General features: G+C 33.2%; 2 protein-coding genes across 5 annotated transcripts; one reads left to right on the top strand and one right to left on the bottom strand.

Moving 5' to 3' along the window:
• Positions 1-317: 317 nt before the first annotated feature.
• On the bottom strand, positions 318-2,852 carry LOC111022698 (aluminum-activated malate transporter 14). The gene is made up of 5 exons (XM_022299913.2): positions 1,985-2,852; positions 1,562-1,834; positions 1,133-1,251; positions 868-1,011; positions 318-789 (listed from the first exon to the last, which is right to left on the bottom strand). The coding sequence occupies exons 1-5, from the start codon at positions 2,424-2,426 to the stop codon at positions 469-471; spliced, it is 1,299 nt and encodes a 432-aa protein (XP_022155605.1). The 5' UTR covers positions 2,427-2,852; the 3' UTR covers positions 318-468.
• Positions 2,853-15,195: 12,343 nt separating this feature from the next.
• Positions 15,196-18,498, top strand: TT8 (basic helix-loop-helix (bHLH) DNA-binding superfamily protein). 4 transcript variants are annotated; one of them, XM_022299896.2, is made up of 7 exons: positions 15,200-15,730; positions 15,802-15,898; positions 16,013-16,027; positions 16,149-16,205; positions 16,555-16,933; positions 17,008-17,852; positions 18,155-18,498. In XM_022299896.2, exons 1-7 carry the CDS (start codon positions 15,360-15,362, stop codon positions 18,239-18,241), a joined length of 1,851 nt encoding a protein of 616 aa, XP_022155588.2. In that variant the 5' UTR covers positions 15,200-15,359; the 3' UTR covers positions 18,242-18,498. The 4 variants fall into 4 exon arrangements, with proteins under 4 accessions (XP_087981227.1, XP_087981228.1, XP_022155588.2 ...); XM_022299897.2 differs by having other exon boundaries at positions 15,201-15,730; positions 17,011-17,852; XM_088125101.1 differs by having other exon boundaries at positions 15,196-15,730; positions 15,802-16,027.
• Positions 18,499-18,533: the final 35 nt, after the last annotated feature.

Genomic DNA, 18,533 nt, shown 5'->3' with positions numbered 1-18,533 from the left:
TTTGGGCCATATGGAGTCTTAAATATTCTAATAACAGAATTGCTTTTTTGATGTGATAATTGTACGGAGTAATGGGTCGCCACTGAGTCAGTTGCACGTATATAGTTGTAGTGAGATCAGTTGAGACAGAGTTGGCGCTTATTCAAAGTTGGGATAGCGGAACTTTAGCCATTCATTTCAGATAGTTTTAACTCAGTTTAATTGTCTACTGTTTTTCCTTCTAAATATAAACTAGAAATTATTGGGGTGAAATGATAAAACTAAAACTAATTCCTCTCTGTCTTATCCTAGTCAGTGCATCGGTTAGAAATAGGGGAGACTGCAAAGTTTAAAGCTTTATCTCTTATTCTACTCCTTTATCATTCTCCGTGTTTCAATATACATGTATCTTTTAAGAGCATATAAAAAATTTTGCAAGTGATTGTATGCACAAGACCAATAGAAGCATACAGAAGAAATGATGAAAACTCAAGAGGTACGAAACCCAGCAGCGTCCTGAAGCTCTTCAACTTCTTTTGCAAGCTCTTCTACTTTCTCCAAAATGTCCATGATGAAGAAGAGGAAGGTAGCAGTTGCAAGTGCATCAGAATTGTCCGGTGGGCCTAGCTTGGAAGCAGCGCTCAGTTCTTGTCTAAGCGACTTCAATTTGGGCAGTATGACACCCCCTATTTCACATTTTTTCATTTTCTTGATGCCTTCTCCAAGCTCTCTGAGAGTCCATGCTATGGATGACCCAGCCGTCTCACATGGCTCCTTCATTGCCTCTCTCATGCCTGATGACGCCGCCGCCTGATCTCACACAACTGAGTTAATGGGATCTTTATTATATTGAATTTATGAGAATGCAGTCATAGTCATATAGCATACCTGTCTTGGTGATTGAAGACAAGGTTTGATTGAAAGGACTGTGGCAGCTACCTCTCTTACAAGCTCTCCAATTTCCAGATATTTCTTCCATGGGTAGTTGATACCAAATTTTCCATGCCATGGTTCCCACTTCGCGAAATTTGCCTGACCAAGACCAAGAATGCAATATTTTTATTTATTGATTACTTTGAGTGAGTTCAAGAGAAAACACTGTATTATACTTTCTTGAAAAGTTAATAGCATATAAATATGTACTATATTATACCAGTGACTCCTCTTTTGATTTTGAGTTTAAGATTGATTTGCAAATGCTGAAACTGGTATCCGACTTCTTCTTCTTCTTCTTCTTTTCATCAGTTGAATTGAAGTAATCCTCCATGCATCCTGAGAAACAAATAACTGCTTCAGTTATTTTACTTTTATTGTTTGAAAACGAAGATATTGAAGCCAACAAGCTAAACTCAAAGTTGTATACTTGTATATCTTATTAATTAACTTCTTCATACTATTTGTTAATATCCCTCCCATTTTAATTTTTAACTTAAAAAAGCTACATATATAACCAAAACACACTCAATAAACAAACAGTGGCTAAAGAGAGATTAACTTTGGTCTCTTAAAAAACAAAAGCTTTGGATAATTGATTTGCATGATATCTGATAATTTCATATATGGACTGATGATCATTAGTAACCTTGAATGGAGTTGGCTATGTCATGGAAGTTGTGGGCTGTGGAATGATGAAGCTCGTCACTAGCCCAACTGGGGAAGATGAGCAAGCTTATGAGGATGCACACTGCAAAACCCATTCCAATGGTTGACAACCGTTCCCTTGCCAATCCCATTATCTTATCTGCTCTCATACCAGACACCACTATCAAATTAAACGTCAATATGAATATCATCACTCCATAGTCATATCTCTTCTTTATGCTCGGCACCAGCCGCGAGTACGTCGCTATCGCTCCTGACAAACGATCGAAAAATCTCAAAGTCGATCATTTATAATAACATAATGTTGTTTTTTCGTACTAGCTAGCTAGTACTGTTGTATGATTATTGTAATGGTAGGGATCAGATTTGATATATATTGAGAGATGATTGTAAAATTAGTTACCAAAGAGAAAGACAGTAGTTGCAATGATGATGGCGCTGGCAAGTCCACCAACATCTTGGGCGAAAGTTGCGGCCAAGCAGCCTAAGCCACCACCCAAGATGGTTCCGAAGGCTCGGTTTAGGCCCTTGCTCAGCGTGGCTCCAGCGTAGAACTCGAACACAACAACGACGGTCATAATAGCCCACATGGCATTGTCTCCCACCTGCTTGTAGAGAGGATCCAGGAGATACAGAAGTGAGACCACAACCAAGGCGATCCCAACCTTAACACTGTGGATTATTTTCCTCATATTTTGCACCTTCTTTATTCTGTCAGTGATGGCCGAGTATAGCAACCACCAATACTGCACCTTCTTCTTCTCCTCTTTTACTTCAACTCCAACTCCATGTCCATGATCTTGATCTAATTCTGGAAGCTGAATGGAGATTACTGCCGACCCCATGATCTTCTCACTTCTCTCAATTCTCTCTTAGCTTTGCAATGGGATATGTGGCTTGGCCTTGGGATCCTCCTATCCTCCATTTATATACACAAATTCATGCAACAGATCACAGCACTATGACATGTCGCTGGGAACAATAATAATTATTATATTAATGCCAAAACATCCATCTTCTCCTCCACTGCTCAATAGTTACACCACTCACCTTATTTGACATCTCTTTTTGGGTGAACACTGCTACAAATTACAATACCAACTAAACCCAAAATAATCAACCCTTTAATTTATTCATTTCATTTCTTTTTCTACTTTACTTTTATCCTCATTCCACAGAAATAAATACGTGCTCCATTGAGGGGAACTAAACCTTCATTAATTTGTTCTTCTTTTGGAAGGTCTTTGCTTTCAATACCAAATATGCAACATTATGATGTGAGTAAAAAATGCTTGAACCCACCATAGGAAAACAAAAAACTAGGTCTCACAAGTTATTTGTGCCAACTTTGTAAGTGGAGAAAGCTCTAATTATTAGATGCAAATTAAGACTTTATAATTTGTATGATTAATCTCAACAAAATAAAATCAAGACTTTATAATTTCATATTAATGCTTTATTATGAGAGAAAAACTTGAATAGATAACCATTTGTATAGCAAATTGGGACATCCATCGTTTAACTTTTTCCCTACAACCAAACATACATAAAAACTCCATCTTTTATGATGTCCAGTCTACTATATATATTTGTCATACTCTTATTCGTAAATATTTATTAATAATTTCATTTCATCATATATGAGGTATTATAAAAAACGAAAAAAAGGAAAAGAAAAGAAAAGTTAATGGCTAGCTTTTATAATATAATATCTTACTGGGAATAATACTTATAATAACTCACAACCAGATACCATAATTTGATTACTAAAAAGTACTGTGAAAGTGTTATAAAGCTAAGGGATTCGGGAGATTATTGTATAATAAGCAAGAACCTAAATAATTGGGTTGAATATTTGTCTGTATATATATATATATAAATACGAGTGTGCGTGTTAAAATATACAGATCTATTATAAAAGAAATTTCAGTGTTTTATCTCATTGTATCCACTTTCAACTGTCTGTTACGTGATCGTGTTTGATATTGCTTCCAAATTTTTAGTTCGGTTTCAATAGGGCACAAATTATATATATATATATATATTAAAACGCACATAATTATGTTATTGTTTGTTGCAATTGTACGGCACTTCATTCCTTTCATTCTTATTATAATTTTTACGAGCAGGGAAAACAATTAAAACACAAACCAAAACTGATTGCTGTCATCCCCGCAACATGATTTTTGCCCAATCACAGATCATGAAATGCAAAGGAGTACTCGAGTTTAAATGATTGCTGTCATTCCCAATTTCCATACAATTCATCATATCAAATATTAATTGCTGGAAGTGATGATCGTATATATGCCTTTGAACGCCTCCCTCATACGAAATGTAAGGATTATAATTACATATATAGAGCCAAGATATGGCAATATTGAATATGAAAAAACAAATATGTATCACAACTTACCTTTCAGCAGTTTTGTAATATATGTCAATTTACGTATGATCTTGCTCATAATAAGTTACCATTGTTTGAGTTATGTTACATCAATATATAACTTCGACGTGATCATTGTGAAACTTCACAATCAACTTTTGGTGTTAATTAAACGTCGTAACTTAACTTATTGCCTCTATGATTTGACCAAATATATGCATGGGTAGCTAAGCTAATATGATTACTATTACACAATCTATGGTGTGCCCTACCAAGCAACTTTTTAAACTTTCTCCTTTTCTGGTTATGGGCTTAATTGCCCTCTTGTTATGCAGCCTAAAAAGCTTTCCTACAATCTAATTTCTCCAGCTCAGGTGGATGGTCTTATTTTTTTTAGTGTCACATGTCCAACGTTAATAACGGTGAGGCTGAGCTTGCTTTTAATCTTGCTAGTGGGTTCATCGAGCTACCCCAAGTTTTTCTCATTTTTTATGCATAATGAAACCAACTCCATATAGTGGATCAGGTTCAATGAATTGGTAAATTAAAGTGTCTAAACCAAACTTTTCTAAACTAATCATGCTGGCAGCTCAAACGGGTCTAAAGAAAGAAGAAAAAAGGTCACTTGTAATCGTCTATATAACTTAAGGGAAAGATACTAAGTAAAAATATTTAGTACATATAACATAGATGACATGACAATAATAATATATTGAACATTATGATCATGACGTTAAAAGATCAATGTTACGTTAGGTTGATTAAGTATTTGCATCGTTAATTTTCAACTCCACATGTATGCTTGTTACGTACATAATTAAGTTTGCCATTTGTTTGATACGTGTGTCACCCAATTTTGATTGTTGTTTCAAATTTAGCTTGTAGGGAAGTATAATTCAATGCACCAAAATTGAATTGAACTGAACACATACAAATATACTAGATATTACTGTGTATAACAGAAATTATATTTCGTAAAATTATAGAAAATATGATCTTAATGAGGAGAGAAAGGATTCATCATTCCATACGCGTATTGGAAGCTTTCAGGGAAAGTGGGAGAGAGAGAGAGAGAAACAAGTCAAAATAGAACTAAATAAAATTAAACAAAGAAAAGGGTTTGAAAAAAGGGTTTGTTTTAGATTTGTCAAAATGTTATGTTGGTGTGTGTAGAAAATGAAATGAAAGACTTTATAAGTGCGCAAACTTTTTCTTAGTGCTTACACAAATATTTTCACTAAACACCACCACCACATTTAATACAACCATGACGCTGACATAAACCTAGCAATTAATTAGTTTTGTCTATCTTTCTTTTAATCATGAATACCAACTTTTTTTGTGTCTTCTTTTATTAATTACTTCTGCTTTCATTCAATAAAAACATTAAATTCAAAATCTACGCCGTCCTAATAATCTTATTGCATTCACATTGATAGTACATGTACGTACGACCAACAATAATTTATTTGTTAAAATGGTGATCATAATAATAATAATAATAATAATAATAATAATATATTTTTCATCACATCATCTTTTTATTTAATAAGTAAATCTTTAATTTGGTCACACCCAGGCCTCCTCTCCCAAATCTTTAATAAATCTTTTTAATAGGACAACAACTCACGGATATAATAATTTCATCTTTTAGGTCTTAATTTAATTGTGTTGTGTCCAAAACTTTTTTTTTTTAACAGAATATTGTTTCCAAGAAAAGAGAGTATTATAAATGATATATCGATTGTTTCGGAGTAATTTTAAAATAACTTCATGTTTTATTTAAGAGGTTAATTAATAAATTAATTTAAGATATCTTTAAATAGTCAATTACAATTCGAGATTAGCTCAATAATTAGAACTCTGGGGTTCAATTCCTTTTATCCTACATTTATTGTATTAAAAAGTAATGAATAAATAATAAATCGTGTAGCTGCAAATATTCATCTAATATCAAAATTTCAAAAATACAATAATAATAATATAAAGATAGAGATTCAACTTCCAACTTTTAGAAAATTAATAAGCTGTCTTAAAAGCTAAACTAGGTTTGACATTCAAGAAATATGTGTTATATCTAACGGAGGGAATAAAAGATAAGTATAGTTTAAATTCTGGAAAAAAGATAATTGAGTTTTTTTTTTTTAATATATAAGAAAAAAGATATAACTGATTAAAAAGAATGAGTTATCACAAAACACGGAAAGACCGCGGGATGGGTAGGAAGTATGTTTTTATGTTGCGTTTATTTGATTATGATTACGGAAAAGTGGTTGCAAAGTGTAACTTTAAAATTAATTAACTATATTATGATAGAAAAAAATTATTAACTATATCATATTATACTAATAAAGCATTATTAAATATATAATTTAGTTTTTAGGCAGGCTAAGTGTTTGAAGCCAAGACCGAGGAGGGCGTAATTTGGAGGAATCCCAACCCAACCCGACACAGCTGTAAAGTTTAACGCTTTTCTCCTACGCGGTTGCCCTCTCCCTAATCTTCCATCTAATCTTCCATCTAATCTTCCATTAAATATTATTCGGGCCAGTTTAATAATTATTTTGTTTTTTATTTTTTATTTTTGAAAATATGGTATTCAATTTTCCACCCTTTTATTTTTCAAAAATCATTTTAAAATCCTACGAAAACTTCAAAATAATAATAATAATAATAATAATTTTCAAAAATAGATTTTTATTATTTAAAATCTGATTATTCCTCTGGGTATCCAACTTTTTTTTTTCTTTCTCATATTTATTTCTAAAAAATTTCTCTTTTTATAAATTTTTTTTTCTAAATTTCTCTCCACAAAATTTATTTTTATCTCTCTAAAATTTCATATTTTAAATATTTATTGTAAGTTTAAGTTCTCTCTAAAAATTTAATCTTTTTTCTTTCTAAAATTCATCCTAATCTATTTTTCCTCTGAAAATATATCTTATTTTCTCAGTCAATTTTCTTTCACGGCAACTTTTATTTCTCTCTGTATTTATTTATTTTCTCTAAAAATTATTATTTTGAATCTTGTTTTTATCTCTACATTTTTTTCTACTATAATTTTTCTCATTCTTTCTAATTTCTTTTGTTTTTTCTTTTAACATATCTTTTCCTGCTCCAAGAACAACCCTGTTCCTGATTTCAATTTTTAAATAATTAATATATATTTATTATACTTTTTATTTTTTAAATTCTAAAAATAATTAAAATTAATTATAAAATTGATAGTTTTTCTCGGACCGAAGAACGAGGTGGAGACGAGAACTAAAATTTTTCATGAGCACGAGAATGAGAGTGAGCTCACTCCCACCCACACCATTGTCATCTCTACTCTACATAGAATTTTCTCTCTCTAATATGTATTTTCAATTTTCAAACTTTTTAATAATAGAAAATTAAAAATGGTTAATTACCGAACATGTTTCTTTTCTGTTTTTTAAAAAAAAAACAAAAAAATGGTAATAAATTTTGTTTTCTAAAAACAGAAAACCGAAAGCTAAAAATAAAAGAACAAAAAAACACAAATCTTTATCAAACGGCCATCAACTAATTAATTGTCTCCGGCCCGTTATTTAGTGGTACATAATAAATATCAAATACTACAACATCATAGACAACAAACTGATAAATATTTAAAAAAATCAAATAATCATAATATTTTTTGTAAAATAATATCAAAGTTAAGAGAAGGAATTCATTATAAGATTAAGAAATTATTGTGATTGGGTTAGATATCAACATCTGGCCTAAAAACATCAAAGGAAATAGGTTTGGGAGGTGGGAGAAGTGAAAAGGTAAAGTTGGTAATAAAGAGGGATAGGAGATTATATATGTTGATATTAATATTGAGATGGAAAGCTAGGTGAGATAGATAATTTAATAACATTGAATTACAAACTTTGTAATTAGCAGTGTTTATTTAGTCTTCAATGTCATGAAACATATGTTCTCACCCTTTCAACTTTTATCTTAATATAAGTCATTGGGTGTGGGTGTGGGTGTGGTTTCCTACCAACCAAAGTACGTCTGACAATCCGTGGCACGGAACATCCTCCGTACACGTCACAGTCCAATTCCCAATTTAAAATGTGGATTAGATTATATTGTGGCCTTCAATTTGAGTATTGAGTTTTGAGTGTGATGTAGCGTCATCCCATATTCCCACCTCTCCTCCTCCCTTACACCTAATTAATACTTCTTTCCAATTCCTTCCCACCATCATATTATTTCTATCATTTTCTTTTATTAATATATATATATATATATATATATGGGTGTTGAATAAACTCAACTGATCTGGACTGAGAGGTATCTTAGTGTAAGGAGGAGCATTTTCATTGGTGGCCGGGCAAGGCCGCATAGATGGATCAGTTGAGATTAAAATTGGGATGACCCAACTTCTCGTGCTCTACACATCCATAATGTCTGCATGATGGGGGTTCGGGTTCAAACATATTTCAACTTCCAACTTGTTTCATTTTCCTAATTTTCTTCATTTCCTTCAAATATCATCTACCTTATCTTACCTCTCAAAAATCTCATATCAACAATGACCATGCTTTCTCTCATTTTGCTTCCGAATCTCCTCAAACCATAACCATCCTAAAATAAAATAAGAGATTCATGTTTTCAATATTCTTCAATATGTATTTTAGTAGCAAATTTGCAAATTGAATCTTGGTCGAGATGCGTTTTTTAGTCATATATTTGCAAGAGTAAAGACCTTACTCCATCCCTAAATATTTAGTTTAATCTCAAATATGGTATTATTAATTTATTAACATAAATTTTGTAGAAGGGTTAGTTTACAAATATTATATATTGTATATTTTAATTTTTAATGTTAACAAAAATTAAATGATTTTTAGCATAAAATAGTATACTTATCAAAGTTTTATCATTTTGAATTTTAAAGTTTTACATTAAAAATTTGAAACGCTCCAAACATGCACTACTTAGATCACAAAATTCGAAAAAATAAATCTATAAAATAGATATTCGCTTAATAAAAAACAAGAAACAATAGGAATTCAGGAGCCTCCCGAAGTTTTTTCCATGTCCAAATTATATACCAAACATGCCCTAAAATATCCCTCTCTACCGAGTGTGGCATGACCACACCAATTACTCTACTACAGAACCAATTTTATAAATAAGACCAATGTCACATCTTATTACGTGACAACAAACATGGTTTTTCTAAAAAAAAAAATAGTTACTTTTCAGAAACTTGGATCTTTGATCATATATTCATGTTCTAATAAAAATATAATAAAGTATATATGTTGGGAGTGTTCAATATTAAATTTGGTGTCTAAACTGCCATAAGCACAAACCTGAAAACCAGAGCCAAACTGGGAAAAAGAATCTTAGGGTAAATTTGAAGTTGCGATATTTTAATACGTGTCCGAATCAGATGTATGTTCAAGTTGGCAAGAATTTAAGGTAGTTACCACGAATTTAATTTTTTTTTCATTTAAATTAGTAACCTATAATTTTTATTTGTTAACAATAATGTGATAATATATATATGAATATGACCGATTTGAGCATAGTCCTCCAACTAATTAAGGCATCTATCTCCCAGCAAAAGGTAGGGTGAGTTTGAATTCCTATCCATATGTTGTATTAAAAAAAAATGACTATAGAAAGGAGAGATTAAACCTCCCACCTTTAAAGAAAGAACAAAACGATTTGATGTTTTGAACTAAACTCATATTGAGATACATATGCATTTATAACCATTAATCTTACCTACAAGTTTTTAAATCTCTTAAACAGTGTAAGCATTAATTATACCATTTCACGTGTAAGCATCAAATTCTTTTTTTTAATTACCCTCCAGCTACCATTTTTTATAATTGGACAGCCTTTTTTTAGGGTATTATTTTTTTAATGTATATTACCTCTTAATAAAATAATACTTCTTTCTCGGAAAAAAAATCTTAAACAGTAAAAGGACAATGATTGTGGTAAGTAAAAGAAATTGATCTGTTTTTTGAGTTTGGATGTGTTTTATAAGTTATCAAAATATAAGTCTAATTAGGTATAATAAGCAGAGATAATAAAGATGGAGCTGCGTACGCATTAACGAAAGTTTCAAAAGTTGGCAAAAAAATATGGGTCGGTGTAGCTACTTTAAACCTCGGTCTCTGGTCTGCTGAGATAAATAGTAAAAAGGCAATGAATTTACCTCCCATTTCCTCCAAACATATACAACACTATAATTTGTTTAAGACTAAAGCAAAAGGGTTTAATAGGATTGCTAAATGCTAATAATTGGTGGCAAGAAAATTCTTATTACACAAACCGTCCAAACCCCAAGTGCATACATATATCATTGTATATATTATATTGTATTTTTGGACATATTCATTATTGGCCTTTTTATTCTTTTTACATCACATATATAAATAAACAATATATCACTATTATTATTATTATTATTATTATTATTATGATATCCGTGAGGGTCCATGCGTAGTTTGGAAACACATAAGAATTATTAATTTCTAAAATAGGTAGTCATCGTCACATTTGAGCTCATTCCCTCTTAATTAACCTTGTTCCTTTTGGTTGTGGTTAGTGATAATTGATATATATTTAATTTTACTTGGAAGCATCCAAACTAACAAAATGCAAAGTCCTAAATAAAAAATTACACTGGATACTGTACAGTAAAAATTTCTCAGAAACCCTAATTACACCAATCCTTTGCTAACAGACAGAACCATTACCCCAGAATTAGTAGTGGACTCTCCACTAAATCATATTCACACCATATTCTCTACTGTGTAATCTTATTTCTTTCATCTAATAATAATATCTTTTTTACCCATTTTTGGTATCCAAAGTCACATCACTATTAAACCAATAACCATGGAAAACGATAATGCACATCCATGGGCCCACCATTCCTTTCCTCTCATTTTCAAACTCAAATCTAATTCATCATAATATATAATTGCACTATGGCCCATTCTATTTATTTTTATATTTTTGTTTTTATCTATATGCATATTCTAGAAGAAAGTGGAAAAATATAGTCCATTGGAATCCTTTTAATTATAATGTCAAACTTATTTATAATTATCGTATTTACTATCCTAGTCAAAATATAGTTTTCATAAAATCAAAACATTTTCTTTTTCTCTTTCTCTTTCACTAATGGTCAAACTTAACCACATAAATCGGCTAATTCTAGATAAAAATTTGGAGTGAAACACTAATTTTACTCAAAATAGGCAGGTTCATTTATTCCTATCGTATTTAGAATTGAACTCAGATTTTATAATACACATGTGCAATGCATGTCCAACCTTTTTAGTTTTATTAGTCAACACGGCTCCCGTAAAATTTATCATTTTATTACTATTACTTTAAGACTAATTTTATTTTTCAAATATGAATTTCTCCCTCTCGATTCCTTTAACTGTGTCTCTCTTTCTTAATACTATCTCTCAATCTTTATAGTTTTTTTTTTCTTTCTCCATTTCACATCCTTCTAATTTCTCTCTCTTTCTAGAGTATTATCTCTCCACCTTTATAAATTCCAAATAAATTTAAATAAATGATAATTTGAATAAGGATTTTGTATAGATGGATAAAAAAATCCAAAAGTGAACGGAAAAGAAAAATAACAAAAGTATTAAGAAAGATAAATGAAGTTGTTGCGAGAGAGAGAAAATTGTTTGAAAAAAGTGAAATTTATAAATGACAGAAAATATTTGGAAATTAAGAATAGAGAAAAAGGGGAGAAAAGAATTAGTGGAATTTGAGAAAATTTGGAGAGGGAGGGTGGCGTGGAAAGTAAGAATGTTCATGGGGCGGGGCGGGGATCGGGTTTTCTATTCATGGTTTCCCTGTCCTCATCCCTGCCTCTATTTAATTCTCCATCCCCGCGAAATTTCCCACGAAATTGCACGGGGATCGAGTTTCCCATGGGGATTTTTTTCCGTTTATTCTTTTACTTTAAAAATATTTTTCAATTAAATATTTTTCTAAGGAAATTTCTAATTAATTAATTAATTTTCAACAATAAAAACTTTGTTCACATGGTCTAATTTTCTTTTATATATTTAGTGGTAGAGAAAAATACAGTTTTATTAGTATATGTAAGTAGAGAAAGAATAAAAAGATTTTTTAATATGTATGTATGTATCTATATATATATATTAAAAAATACGAGGTGGGAGACGAGGAATGCATTTTCTGTTATTCCTGTCCCCATTTAGGAGTTGTAGGAGTTCGAGAGAGAGTGAGGGAGATGAATGACAAGAATACCTTAAAGAAAATTATTAAAATTAAAAGGCAAAACGAGGAGATAAAATTTCTCACCATCGTGCCAAATATGGATATAGATATTACTCTGATTTTTTTCTAATTTTATGTAATGATCAGTTTAAATTTATAAAACCAAAAATTGTAACTCACATTCGTTAAATAAAAATAAATAAATAAAAAGAAAGAGAAAAGCACTCCCAAGTATTATGTCTTTTAACAACCATTTATAAAATTTGTAATTAACTCATGCTAAAAATAATGAATAAACATGGTACATCGGTACAAAGTTGAGAATTACAATTAGTTGAGACACCTATTTCTAATAAAAAAGATTGTTAGTTTAAATCTGCATGAAAAGAAATAGAAGTTGTCTATAATAAATCATATTTACACGTCATATTTTAGAAATGTCTATTATTTAAAATATTTATAAATCTAGATTTTCAAGATTTAAATAAGTTTTTTTTCCTCAAATTTGCTATCAATAAATGTCATTCTATTATATTTATTATTATAAATATTATTATTTTCTAATGATAATTGATATTCATTTAATGTAAATATTTACATAAATGATTAAATGATAATATTATAATAAATAATTAAACAAATATAGTAACTAATCAATGTACTTATTATTGCTTAATTTTCGACGGTTATTTTTTGAATCTTCTGGTATATATTATTTTTTTCAACATTTTTTTTAAACTTCCGATCATTACTTAGTTTCTCAAGCTTAAGGCGGCAACTTTACCGATTTACCGTGGATCTGAATTGTTCTAGTGACCCATTGGTTTTCCTGCTATTTGTTTCACTTTTCTGTTTTTGACTAACATTAATTTTTCGACAACTATAAATTATTCCAGTGTCTATTATATAATATATTTTCCATTTTAATCTAATATACAATATGATAAAGATATACTTGTCCAAAAAATTGTATAATATATACTTTTTATCGGGTATAGATCATAAACTACGAAGTTATATAATATATATTTTTTAATCTAACCTACAGTCTGATAATAATATAGTCATCCAAATCTATTATATGGTATATACATGCTGTATATTAAAATATTAAATTATAAAATATATATATACCTATATATATCCAAAATATTCTCCATATTAACTTCATACTTTATATCCAATATACACGCCGTAAGATTTAGGATTCATCATTCACGGTTCTAGACCAAGGAATTAAATACAAAAAATCTAATTTAATTAAAAGAAACATATACCCAACTCATACTACGTAACAACACAACACATAGCCTCCACAAAATAGGTCATGTCTTGTTTTCCTTTTGAAAGCCCTAATCTTTCGTTCACTTCCTGATTCTCATTATACTCCCGCCGCCCACCCCCTCTTCGTTGGCGACGACATGCGGTAGCGCAGCCCAGACCTGCGGCGATGACCCATGGCCTAACGGTGTGAACCCTTGCGACGAAGCGACCTAACAACAGCAACCCCTGTGACGGCGCCAAACTTTCTCTGAAACGGCTCACCTTGTAGCACAACCCCAATGATTGCTACCCATGTACGATGGTGCGACGACCAGACCGGATGACAACCCCTGTGGCTAGCGACGACCTTCTCTACAACGGGTCACCTCATGGCGCACCCAGTCCATGGCCGTCGTCGATGTGGTGGTGGGCTCCCCTGGGGCTCGGTGCCAGAGTGATGGAAGGGTCAGGGGGCTAAGGCATTGTAGATTGGCAAAATAGCTGGGGCTCCTGTGGATACAGGTGAGGTCAACTTCTTCAATCGGTGGGTTCGTGGGTCGACTTTCGGCACACCTTCCGGCGAAGCAGCGAGAAAGAGAGAGTTATATGGAGGTTGACAAAAAAAAAATTCTTCTTGTAAACTATTTATTTATTTGTTAAAAATATATGAATATGGGTAAGTTGTTTAAAGGCTTCCAGCCTCTATTTAGATAAATTTGTAATATTTACCTATGGTAAATATTAGAGTTTTTAGATATTTATGTAAAAATGGTTTGTGTTGCTGTGAAAAGAAAAAGTTGTAAATTTGGGCCTAGTATTGAGTAGCACTTTGGACAGTTGGTTCTTTTCAACTGGGCCTTGATATGATTCTCCCACCTACAAATATAGCCCACATTTTAGATCATCCTAATCAATACAATGCTATCTCCCTAGTGCCTATTTCAGCTACATGCTTACAAATAAAAAAGATGATTTGTAATGTGTAGTTCAAATATTTGTTCTATTTTTCCATAGCAATAATTTTGTATTTTGTAAATATGATAAAATATTTGAAATATGATTTTTGATTTTTTAGTTATTCTGATTTCACCTTACAAACTTTTATTAATATTATATCAAATCAAATATATTATTTGGTATATCAATCATGGATTAAATCATTGTTTGAGATCATGTATTCATTAATCTCTACCAAACCTTGCTTTCTTTTACATAGGTTGAACCTGAATTCTAATATTTTTGCAAAATTAAAAAGTCATTACTTTGCAAATTCTTATTATTATTTTTTGCTACTTTTACAAGTCCGCAATCAATAATATTATTTGTGCCCCAGTCAATAATATTATGTGTGTTTTGGCCAAACCGAACATAGTTCAAGTGATTAAGATACCTATTCTGACCAAAAAGTCTTGGTTGGAGGAATATGCCAATTACTACGACAAATATATGGTTTTGTACGTGCGTTGGTTTGGAAAAGAAAAGCAGGATGTGTGTGCAAATGAAACTGTAAAGCAGAAGGAGATATAAATGAGGGGTAAGTAAGAGAGCGTTTATAAAAAGTTGAAAATTGAATGGTGGTTGGGGAGAGATGATATTAAATTAAATTATTATTATTATTATTTATTAAAGTGAAGTGAAGGCATTGATGATTAAAATCTCCCAGTGAAGTGACCTCATGCATCCTTAGCAAAACCATCAACCCTCAAATCTGCTCCTTCACAATTCACGCACATGGCCCATGGGACATCACATCTTTTATATTAATTCTGTATTATTTTATTTATGGTCCCCTATTTCTATTACCTATAGGCTGTAGAGTTGAATTATAAGCCCTGCGGAGCCCCCGCGCCGGCGTGATCGGTATCTCACATCTCACATGGAGGAGAAAGGCATGGAAGGGTTGGAGTTGAAGGGGAAGTTGCAGTTGGCGGCGCAATCCGTGGAATGGAGCTACTGTGTGGTGTGGCGATTGTGCACTGAGCGAGGGGCGTTGGTGTGGGGAGATGGGTTCTACAACGGACCCATAAAGACCACCAAGACGCTGCACTCGACGCCCACGCCCACGCCCTCTCCCTCTCCCTCTCCCTCTGATCTTCACGCTCTCAGAACCCATCAGCTTAGGGATCTCTACCACTCCTTATCCACCGGCACCCCTTCTCCCTCCGCCGCCCTCTCCCCGGAGGACTTGACCCACTTGGAGTGGTTCTATTTGCTCTGCATCTCTTTCTCTTTTCCTCCGGGAATCGGGTAACTGCCCAACTTCAACTCCAACTCCGACTTCAACTTCCATATCCTCCTAATCAATAATCACATTACAGATTGCCTGGAAACGCATTTTCCAACAACGAACACGTCTGGATTACAGCTGCCAATCAGATTCACACCAAAATTTTCTCCAGAGCTCTTCTTGCTAAGGTATCCTATCAACCATTACACCTGCACTCTGCACACATTTCTATCTATATATTCTGTATTCACATTTTGTTGTTGCTTTCCGATATGTGGAATCCCTCCTCATCTTATCACCAGAGTGCTCGTATAAAGGTAACTCTACTACACTACTCATATCTCATCAATTTCTCACATGCATTGCCTTTTCAAATCTCTCCTACATGATACAAATCCACTCTATGATTAGTACCATTAATCTCTCATGCAATTGCAGACGGTGGTTTGCATTCCTCTCATGGATGCTGTGGTTGAACTCGGCACCACTAATAAGGTCAAATTCCATAAGCTATTCGTACCTCAATTCCACTGTATTCACTATTATACTCGTCACATCGTTATACACTAGGATTTCTTTTTCACAAACCCTATACTACATATATTTGTCTGATTGTTGTTATAATTTTACTTCACCGTGTCTATAATCTAAGTTGGTATGTAGTTTTATTTTATTTATTGTACCATCTCTATAAGTTGAAGTTATAGGATAATTTGTGGTCGTGAGAAAATAATCAACTGTGTTAATTTGACAGTGAAGAACAAGTTTTAAGTTTATAGTTAGAGGTAAAATATGTATGAAAGTGAAAGTGAAAGTGAAAGGAAAGTGAAAGGGTACGTTTCAGGTCAAAGAAGACATTGGGTTCGTACAACATATCAAATCTATCTTCGCAGAAACTCAGTCCGTAGCACCAAAACCAGCAGTAGCACTCTCTGAGCTCTCCACCTCCAACTCAGCTTCCACTTCCTTGGAGCACTACTGTTGTAACATTATCCGAAGACAAGAGGATGACAGTCCTTCCAGCGTAGGTGTGGGCGAACCAAGCAAGTCAATGCAACTTGAGCTATCTGAACACATCCCACTTGGCTCTGCCTCACCTGATAATGATGCCTCCAACAATACTTATTTTGATGCACATTTCCACCCTCTCCCTAACTCAGGACACCTCCTCAACAACTTTGACTTTGAGTACCGTCCACCGCTTAAACACCCACCTCCTCCAGGTAACCAAATTCGATTTAATTGCATCTTCATCATACCACTTTCACATCACATGTCTAATCGCAACTTGAAGCAGCAGCGGCAATGGCAATGCTGACAGAGGAAGACACCCGTTACTCCAGCACAGTCTCAGCCATCCTCCAAAACCAGAACCAGTCCATATCCTCCGCCGCCAACCTCACTTGCTCCATCCAATCAGCCTTCTCCGAGTGGAATCGCCGCTCAGATGTTCACCATGTTCCCCTGGAAAGCACTAGCACTTGCACATCCCAATGCCTACTCAAGCACATTTTACACATTGTGCCCTTCCTTCATGCCAAACATCACCATCACCAAAATCCATCTAAATCCTGTGATGGTCGATGGCAGAAGGGGACGTCACAAGACCAGCTCAGCGGAAACCATTTTCTTGCCGAGACACTCTGCCACCCTGAAAACCTCCACCACAAGTTTTTCATCTTAAGGTCGATTCTACCTTTTGCCACCAAAATGGACAAAGTCTCTATTTTGGGGGATACGGTGGAGTACCTGAAACAACTTCGTCAGAAAATCCAGGATTTAGAAGCTCAAAATCGAGAATTGGAGATCACTAAGAGGTCCGGTTTTGAACAGTTACAAAGGAATGCAGCAGCATATCAGACTCGATACGATCAACCATGTTCAGACAAAAGAAAGTTGAGGATTTTGGAGGGTGTTGGGGATGGATGTATAAAGCACAAAGTGCTCAACTCACCAACCTCACTAGATTCCAATTTGCAGGTTTCAATAATAGGAAGTGAGGGATTGTTGGAGCTCCACTGCCCATACAAGGAAGGATTGTTGCTGGATATCCTGCTCATTCTCCAAGGGCTTCGGATTGAGACCACAACAGTATGCTCAACCTTGAGTCATGGAGTTTTTATAGCTGAGCTACGGGCCAAGGTACGTATATATAGTATAAAACAATCTCTCTCTTTTTTTTTTTTTTTTGAGGACAAAAACAATCAACTTTGATTCAACATTACATATGATATGAGTTATGACTGCATCACTAGTTTCAATAATGACCAACTACATCGTCACTCAAAATGAAATTCATATATGTTGGCTGTTGACGTGCAAAGTCTATAGTGCCCACTAATGCATCTTATACCAACAAATGGTGCAACTGATCACATATTCAATTCAAGTGCATATCCTAAGCATAACTTTCCTAAGATTGTGATATGTTGTTTTATGATCAGGTGAAGGAGAATGCGGATGGGAAGAAAGCAAGCATTTTGGAGGTGAAGAGGGCAATACAACAAATCATACCTCGCACTGAAAATTAGCAAATACGTGCATTCAGGAAATTTTGGGCAATGAATCAAGGATTAGCCGAGAATCGAGGATTCAAAATTTTTGCAAGCCATAAGTTCTCATCCCTATTACACAAAAATAAAATGTTACGAACTAGATAAAGTATGAGGTAAAAGGAGGAATGCACACCTTAAAGTCATTGTACCTTAAGGTCATTGTATTTTTTCTTCCTGTTGAGTATGTAATTAGCCTGCGTATAGATTAAGAAATGCAAGACCCATGTTTGATACATCTACACTCTACATGCGTATAATATATTTTTCA

Source organism: Momordica charantia (assembly GCF_013281855.1).
Source record: "Momordica charantia cultivar OHB3-1 chromosome 6 unlocalized genomic scaffold, Mcharantia_2.0 BLBB01000006.1, whole genome shotgun sequence".
Classification (NCBI taxonomy): Eukaryota; Viridiplantae; Streptophyta; class Magnoliopsida; order Cucurbitales; family Cucurbitaceae; genus Momordica; species Momordica charantia.
This window is presented reverse-complemented; position numbering and strand designations above follow the sequence as displayed.